Genomic DNA, 9,436 nt, shown 5'->3' on the forward strand with positions numbered 1-9,436 from the left:
CTCGTCCTGGTGTGAGTTACAGAGACATTTTAAAATGGATTACCTGCCAAGTATGGAACATTTTAAAAGTAGGATTAAGGACTATTTGAGTACTGAATGCACATGTCCTGTTACTGAGCGCTGCTGGTGATTACTGTCTTGAAGTGAATTGCCAACTGTTTTGTAACTGTTTGTTTCATGTTGTCTGTTTTAACCTATTGTGTTTTTTAGTGCAACTATTATGCTGCTGTCTTGGCCAGGACTCCCTTGCAAAAGAGATTATGAATCTCAATGGGACTATTTCCTGGTAAAATAAAGGTTAAAATAAAAAAAAATAAAAAAAATATTGTGATATTATTTTAGTTAGTTGCAGCTCTAACAGGTGAAAAGGTGAAAATATGGAAGTACAGTCTGATTTCAGCAGAGTAGAGAAACCTCCTGTTATCTAGTAGATCAGGTAGATCCACAGGCATGAAACCTCCTGTTATTCCGACCTGGGATCAGTGACACATAATTCCTACATGTTATCCTCACTGACTCCTGGTGTCAAATAAACAGAGTTTAAGCCCAGATACAGACATGACTGACTGAAACATACTGGGTTATATAATGATCTCGCGACCAGTTGTCTGTGAACACCACAGTCGTTACTGGGAGATACAGCAGGTATGTTTCAGCTGACTGTTGTTACAATAAGTAGAATATGAACACAGCACTACTGGAGCCAAGATGGCAGCCAGGTTCTCTCGTTGCTCACTGGTCCAGCTGCTGAGAGGAAGTGAGAGGTGCTGACGGCCTCTCAGTGACTCGTTTCTGTCCTTTAGATATCTGCTTTGACTTCAGATAATCGCCACAAGAGACGTTTTATCAGCTTCACTTCCTGTCTGGATAAATGTTTAGACTTTTACTGCAGAAACACTCTGAGCCTCACCGTTCACATCACATCAGGAACTAGTTAAAGTCCGTGTGCTTCACTTCCTCTTCTCACATGAACACTGATGTTTTCTGAAAGCAGCTGCGTCGACGCTCTCCTTCCCTCTGATGATTGTGTGTGTTCACCGCCGCGCCGTTAATGACAGCGTTCATCATGTCATCATTTATCTGATTGTTTTTATAGAAGATCAAACTGAGAGATCAGTCTGACGTTTCACCACAGAAACTGACCTGATGTGTTCGGTTACATGATGCTCGGAGGAAGCTGTGAAACTCTCTAATGTCCAGCTGGACGTTGATATCAGATGCTGTGTGTCGTTATCCTCCATCATGTAAATTCCTGACACTAAAGTGTACCTGTTTCAGACACACATTTTACATGTGTCTTCTTACTGAAGCTCATCTGTAGATAAAACATTAAACTAAAGGCAGCTTTGTTATTTCACCACGTTGTCACATGTTCGGGTTCTTGATGGATATTTCCTGCAGCGCTGACGTTTAAATCAGATGCTCAGGTGTAAAGGTCTTACTGTGTACAATCACTGATTTGACAGATTGAAGACTCTCAGTAATAAATAGCCGTTACGACAGCGATGAGATTCTGTTTTCTTTTTACAGTAAACTCACCCAACTGTTGTCATTGTTTTATGTACTGCTACACATGTGTCTCACACACTCACATATATATAATGTGTGTGTTAAAAAGGCTTTAAAAAGTCTGAAATTGAACTTGGTTATTTCTGTCGACACTTTGTAAACAACCTCTCCAATACAGCAGCACCACTGAGGTACGATCCAGCAGCCAATGACACATCTATGTTTCTGTATCTGTGGTTTATTCTGTGGCTTTTTCTCTCAGCTGACTCAACACGAAAAGCCCAGCATGTTGTCTTTGGTCTGTTGTGTGTCCATGAACTGAGTGGGTCCCAAAATGTGACTTAATACACTGATTGTGTACTTTAATCCTCAAAGCTCCAAAAACTCCTCTGGAAAAATTACATTAAAATGTATTTTGGTGAAGATGTGAAAGTTTTGGAACATATTGATGATACAGATGTGGAGCGGAGGAGACGATGAGTCTGCAGAAGTTTCAGAGGTTCATACGGACGATTCGACTCCTCAGATTGGCTGTTAAAACGCTGTGAAGGTGAGACTGTAACCTGTCTCTCTGTGTGTCTGCAGGTAAAGGCGATGTGTTTGGTGACGTGTTCTGGAAGGAGATGACGTTGGCACAGTCGTGCGCTAACGTGCGGGCGTTGACCTACTGCGACCTCCACATCATCAAACGAGACGCGCTGCAGAAAGTCCTGGAGTTTTACTCCTCCTTCGCAAATCACTTCGCCAGAAACTTGGTGCTCACCTACAACCTGAGGAAGAGGGTGAGTCCGCACGCCTCATCGCTCCACATCACTCAGCTCACCTACACCAACACCACTGTTTAAAAGTCCAGAATCAGCTGTCACACTGAAGAAGAAAATGAGAGGATGTCCCCTCTGTGTCTCATGACCTGAGAGAATACTGTGTGAACGAGGATGTTGAATTTGTTTTTAGTGAAGAAAGTTCATACATCAGACTTTAAACTGTGACTGAATCAAACACCAAAATGTTTCTAAAATCAGATCAGAGGGACAAACAAGGGTCCGTGTGTGTGTGTGTGTGTGTGTGTGTGTGTGTGTCGTCAGCTCGTCTTGCATCCGGCGCTGGACTCGCTCTGTTGTCGTCATGTTGTTCCAGCTCATCCTCCTCCACAGAGCAGGTGTGATGTCCGCTGAGCCAACAGTGCGGAGGTGGACGGTGACAGACGGCTGTTTTCACACCTTAACTGATGCTGAAACACTCTGCTCAGTTTAACCCTTAAATTCACCTCAGTCAGGCAGAAGACAGACATCTGACCAGAAACACTGATCACCTGAATGACTGTTGATAAATATCTGTCATGAACACAGTCAGTCGGTCGGTCGTCTGATTGTGGCGGTCATGTCCTCCATCCTGCTGTGGTTGAAGGACAAGTTGTGTTCTGTTGTGTGGACAGATGCTCACAACCAGTGGTGCCAAGTTGGCCACTGTCTCACTAGATTTAGCAACTTCTCAGACTCTCCTGGTGACATTATTTCTATGAAGGGACAAATTTAGCCACTTTTCAGACCCCAACTTGTGCAATTGAAATGCTTCACTGGGATTTTGTAGGCTTTTATATTTTCATAGTGTCGTATTACTCCAGTAACTGAAGTTAAAGATCGGAGTAATTCTTCCAGTTCTGTGCTAAAGTCAGAAACATGTTGGAGCTGCTAAAAGTTTAAGTAACCTTAGACAAAGCAACAGGATGGCACAGTGGAGCAGTGGTTAGCACTGTTGCGTCACAGTAAGAGTGTACTGGGTTCGAGGCCCTTCTGTGCAGGGTTTGGATGTTCTCCTCATGTCAGCGTGGGTTTCCTCCAGGTGCTCTGACATGTTCTCCTCATGTCAGCGTGGGTTTCCTCCAGGTGCTCCGACATGTTCTCCCTGTGTCAGCGTGGGTTTCCTCCAGGTGCTCTGACATATTCTCCCTGTGTCAGCGTGGGTTTCCTCCAGGTGCTCTGACATATTCTCCCTGTGTCAGCGTGGGTTTCCTCCAGGTGCTCCAGCTTCCTCCCACAGTCCAAAGACATGCAGGTTAATTGGTGACTCTAAATTGTCCGTCGGTTTGAATGTGAGTGTGAATGGTTGTCTGTCTCTGTGTGTCAGGGGTGCATCTCGCCTCTCACCCAGTGTCAGCTGGGATACGCTCCAGCTCCCCAGTGACCCTGACCAGGATAAGCTGTTACAGCTAATGAATGAATGAATAAGACAGCTGTTTGTTGCTGTGTCGTTACATGCTGTTGCTCGTCTTCTTCTTCTCCTCTGTCATCATCATCAGCAGACATCAATGCGTCCTTGAGGCATGAGAGGTCAATTTAAAAGGACCTTCTATTGATCGAAACAACAAGAATCAATGCACTGATTAAAAGATTTCATCAGTGATCCATTAACTCAGACAGCAGATGTCCAGACCTTTGAAGGTAAATTCACTTCCTGTTTTCACTCGGACGCCTGACCTCAGGCTACACTCACTCAGTCCGTCACTTTGTTAGTGAAATCCAGAAGAAATGTTGAGTGTCACAGAAAAACACAGGAGCTGTAAGGGACACTTTTAGAAATTGAATTGATACAAGCTGAACTGATGAGGCTGTAGTTTGTGAAGGCGGCACAGCGTTTGCAATTTTCTGAAAATATGAAATGACATTTGGATAAATATGATCTGGAGAGCTGAAGTGAAACGAGCAGCTGCTTTAAAACAACTGAGACCACAACTATTAGTAGTTTTTATAGGAAGTGAAAACATCAGGTGAACACACTCTCACATCTGCTTTTTTACAACACACTTCTTCTTTTACACACACCATGTCAGATATCAGCAGAGGTGGAGGAAGTGCTCAGATCATTAACTCACAGGAGCAACATGTCAAACACAGACTGTAAACCAACCAGTCTGACTGCAGAGGTCACATCTACCTCCTGTCAGTATCACACAGCACCACAGCCTGCATCCTCCACTCTCAACCTGCAGCTGAAAAGTATGGTGGCAGAAACGTTGCAAACAAACTTCACATCCGAAACACTTGAAAACCACAAGTGCATTAACAGAAGTGAGCATCAGAGGATGTTGACAAAAACTCCTTTCCCACTCCACAAGAAAAACATTAACACCTACTAAAATCTGGCTTTTGTATTTAATTGGAAAGATTACAGCAGCATTCTCACCTGGGTCAAATGACTCTGCAGTAGCCACAGGAATTTATCGACTCTGACTCCGATCAGCAGTGATTGAAATGCAACTACAAATACAATTTGCAAAGCATTTTGGATCTGCAGTTTGTTTGACACGTCTTGGCCACCGTAGAGACGGGACAACAGAAGAAAAACTGCTGAGAAACGAGTTGATTTATTTCTGCACATCGGCTGAATATTTTCATCCAGAAGGCCGAAGACATCAGATTAACACTAACAGAATGTTCAGGCAGGAAACTGCTTCTTAAACAAAAATGAAACTCCAAACTAACTGGGTTTCAGCTTCTGTACAAGGTTTGAATGGAACAAAATATTTAGCCAAGATATTTTTATATGCAGAGAGTTTTTGTTCCGATGAAATCGTATGAAAACAAACGAGGAGAGTTTGGAATTAAGACGGGATATAAAATCTTGTGATGGTAGCTCTCTCTCTCTCTCTCTCTCTCTCTCTCTCTCTCTCTCTCTCTCGCTCTCTGCTGTAAATCGATGTGAAAGCCATTGTGTCCTGTTCTGCTTGGCTGTGCAATAATGACGCTGGTGAAGAGAAACGACCCGCCAGGGCAGTGCTCACCTCTAAACAGCTGAGATAGAGCTGCATCACAACACGCTCAGCAGCAGCTGCACAAACTGCTGCCCGTACAACATTTAAATCTCATGTTCAGACGAGATGATGATGAAATCTCAGGTTCAGTTTGATGCTCTTAAAGTACTGAGAGTTAAACACAGACAGACTGTGTGATCTCCAGTATTGAGCTGCACAAGACGCAGTGTGTGTGAAGGAGAAAATCATCACAGGTTGACTGAAAACTGCTGAGTGGCTTTATTTCTTCACACTGGCTGAATGTTTTCGTCCTGAATGAATCAGATTAGATCAGACAGGAAACTGCTTCTTAAAACAAAAATTAAACCACAGACTAACTGAATCTAAGCTTCTTTATAAGGTTTGAAATAAACAAGTTATTCATTAAGACATATTCATATGAAGCGGTCGGCCCGTGTGAACGCAGCATTAGTTTGGTTTGACTTGTTTGAACAGTTTGTTAAAAGCAAGAATTGATTTTGCTGTCAGAGATGTTTTGGAAGTGCTGTTAAAGTGTGACCCTGGTGCTCTTCTCTACTTCACCAACTTTTTGATTGACTGCACCTCAGTGATTCCACCCGGGGGGCTCTGGTACGTTTCACCCACCCCCCACCCCACCCCCCGGGGCTGGTACTGTTGGATGCAAAAGGATAAATATATGGTAGTAGAAATTGGTTCCAAGTCTGTATGACCATGTCCAAGGGAGTTATTCTAGGAGGACACCTTCCAGATGGTTATTACTCCCACCTCTGGTGGGCAGAGGAAGTCTTGGCTGGTGCCACTGGGTGTGGAAGGGTAGATGATATGGTAGTAGGCCTTGGTTACAAGTTTGTATGACCACGTCTAAGGACGTTACCCTAGGAGGACACCCCCCAGATTTCCATTACGCCCACTTCCTGTGGGCTGAACGCACACTGGACGCAAAGATGTGGAAGATCCAGTTATTTTATACCCTGGAAGTCCAACTTTTTTGGCTTCATGCGCCACTGAGCAGCTTTCATAGGAATGAATGAGGCCCCGCCTTCAGCACTGTATCCAGTTCTCTCCATACGTCCATCATTTACTCTCATCTCTGGAGCATTAAGCAGCTAGATAGACCGATATTTCACTCAGGAGTTGGTGGACAGAATATTGGACTGACATTTATCAGGTGACACAAACAGAAAGAGTCCTAATGAGTCATCGCTTGTGTTCTGCTGAGAACACAAGCGATGTTTCTGCTGAGAGTCCCTGCAGACTGCAGAGTTTCCGTGTTTCCACTTGAATGCAGCACACAGAGAATCCGAGCAGCACTCTGATGTATTGTGTTTGCACCAGAAGAACATTTGCAGTTCTCTCACGTCCTGTGTTCCTCTGTTCTCGTCACCCCTGAGAGCTCTCTGATAGAACCAGCTGCTGCTGCTTCGTTCACACGATCCAATTTCAGCAGGTCAGGAGCTCCCTGATTGGCTCGGGGTTCAACATACTGATGACATGATGATGATGATGATGATGATGATGAGGGGAAAGCCTCGCTGCTGGCGCTGCAGAATAAAGACACAGTGAGACTCAGCGGAGGTCACGAGGTCACATGTGGCTGATGTACAGTAAAATCATTGATTTACAGCCCGGTCAGCTGTAACGTAACCTTCACACCTGGAGTGAAGACGTTCAAACACCTGCTGCAGCTTCATGCCTCAGCTTTATATGTGTCAGAGGAGTAGATGTATCCTCACAGCCTCACCAGCGCCGCTCCATCCACATCACTCCTCTAACCTGATCCATGAATGAATGGATTTTCAACTGGAAAAAAGTTTACCTATGTGGCGCAGATTTTAATGTCGTATCTTTTTTTAATTGATATTTTTAATGCCTGTATTCATATCATTTATAAGCAGAGGTGGAAAGAAGTTACCGCTTTTATTTTGGTAATCTACTATTAATATGATGTCATATTCAGGCAAAACAAAATTAAAGTGACGGTCTGAGCAGAGGGACGGTGTTAGTATGTAGTTTTACATCTCCACTGACCAGTGGATACTTGGTCAAGACCCCTGGGGATCATGTTCCGTTATGACAGACGTCATGGCGTCAGGAAGTGCGAGACTTACTGATGAATGGACAAGTTAGACTAATTTTAGTTGGCCCAAGGTCAAGTTAAATGTGTCAAGGCACCATTTTAGGTAACAGTATACATGTCACCATCCTATATAAACTGTGTCTCTCTGTTCACACTTATCACACAGCTTCTGCATGTAGCCATGTTGATCAGAGCTCGTTATTAAACGTGCATTAAGAAAGAACTCTGTGATCGGCCTCATCCTTGAATTCTCCAGATCCCCACGGAAACACCTACTCTGAGACGTTCAGTTTGACCCTTTTTAAATGGTTAAAAACAAAAGAGAAATCTAAGTGGTGGGAAACACTGCAGGGAAATCTAAATCAAGGATTGTTTCTGGATTGATGTGGCCTGAAATGTCTGATGTCATGGCGGCTTTCTAAAATAATGTGATGCAGGAGTTTTTTGCAATAAAATTGTGGGGATCAGTGAAAATTACAAAAAATAGCTGCGACACTGTCACAGAGTCAGAGCTTATTATTATGAGCATTCAGTGTTTCCCACAGAATTACAATCTCTTTATGATGACTGGAGGGTGACAGCTGATCACTGATGCTCAGCTCTTATTGCCGTTTGACGCAGCACTGATGGACTGTCCCCGTGAGCCGCTCTCCTGCTCTCCCTGTTAGCACCAGCTAACACAGAACATGATCTCATCCCCACTCATCTTATTTTGCTGCTTCGTTTTAAACCCTGCAGCAGCAGACACAGAGCTATTGATCTCACACTGACATTGAACAGCTCGACTGTCGTTAAACCTGTAAAAACTGTTGGGTAACATTAGCTGTGTGATGCTAACAGTTAGCTCTGTCACTGTGTGTGTGAGACAGTTGGCGCTTTTTAAAAGTTGAGGAAGGATCATTTAACGGCTGAATTTCAAGGAGGTGATGTCATCGAATCCCACCGAAGGACTGTTGTAGTGTCAAGGATCCTTCGAATTCTACCGAGGACAGAGTCCTTCCTTCAGAGAATTTTCAAGGATGCATGTATGTACTCTCAGCGGGCATGAAGCACCCACAATTCTTTGCACATGATTTACCTGAATTGAAGGCGGGGCTTCGTCAGTAATAATAATAATAATAATAGATTTTATTTATAACGCACTTTACATTCGAATACAAATCTCAAAGTGCACAAACACACAGTCAGTGACCTTCACCTGAGTGCTTGCTAGCCTGTTCCAATATGTGTCCACTGGATGCTTGGAGGGAGTCTTGCCTAGCATCTGTAGGACCCAACTTGGAGGGACCCGTCCTACCAAGGAGGCATCCTTAACTTTTAAAGTCACCGTCTGTCCCGGACACAGAGCTCCGGTCCTGCAGCAGCAGTTTCATTCAACAGAATCAATACGCTGCATGCAGCTCTACAACGTAATCAGATTTTACTCGTTTTAAATCATCACATTTGCAGTAAAGTTGTTGTGATTGGATGAAATTGCAAATGTGCACAGAATTCAAGTGGATTGGCTGAATTTGCGTTAATTGTGGGATGGACCGACAAATGTAGCAGTTTAAGTTTACCTCAAAAAGTATGTACAGCATTTTGTGTTCATTCTATTGTACATGTACATTTTAGTAAGTAAATGAAGTTTAGCAGAGCTGTGTTTACTGTGTGTTTAATGTGTGTTTACTGTGTGTTTAATGTGTTAAACACACGTCTCAATTATATATGTAAATGCTTAGAGTGCTGTTTCCTATTTAAACCACCGCCTTCCTGTGCTCAGTATGAGCCTGATGAAGCTGTAAGCGAAACGCGTTGCTCTATTAAATTCTCGATCCTCTTTCTTAGTCCTGTCTTGTGTGCGGTACGTAGCCACAATTTATGTGGTTTTTTCTTTACACGTTTGTACTTCTGCCGCAGTACCAGCACCTTGACTTCAGCTGTGCACGGGCATTTTTCTATTTTTGATATGTGTGTGTTTAATGTGTGTTTACTGTGTTTATGTGTGTTTACTGTGTGTTTAATGTGTGTTTATGTGTGTTTACTGTGTTTATGTGTGTTTACTGTGTGTTTACTGTGTGTTTAATGTGTGTTTATGT

The 9,436-nt window shown here is 43.4% G+C and overlaps 1 protein-coding gene across 4 annotated transcripts in view; it reads left to right on the plus strand.

Moving 5' to 3' along the window:
* The window catches only part of kcnh1b (potassium voltage-gated channel, subfamily H (eag-related), member 1b), a 128,037-nt gene that overhangs the window by 65,782 nt on the left and 52,819 nt on the right, over window positions 1–9,436 (plus strand). For all 4 annotated transcript variants that reach the window (XM_050043707.1, XM_050043704.1, XM_050043706.1 and 1 more), the window contains one exon: window positions 2,095–2,291. In XM_050043707.1, coding sequence (XP_049899664.1) covers window positions 2,095–2,291 — 197 coding nt within the window. The remainder of the gene's footprint in view (window positions 1–2,094; window positions 2,292–9,436) is intronic.

Source organism: Epinephelus moara, chromosome 5 (genome assembly GCF_006386435.1).
Source record: "Epinephelus moara isolate mb chromosome 5, YSFRI_EMoa_1.0, whole genome shotgun sequence".
In the NCBI taxonomy this organism is placed as follows: Eukaryota; Metazoa; Chordata; class Actinopteri; order Perciformes; family Serranidae; genus Epinephelus; species Epinephelus moara.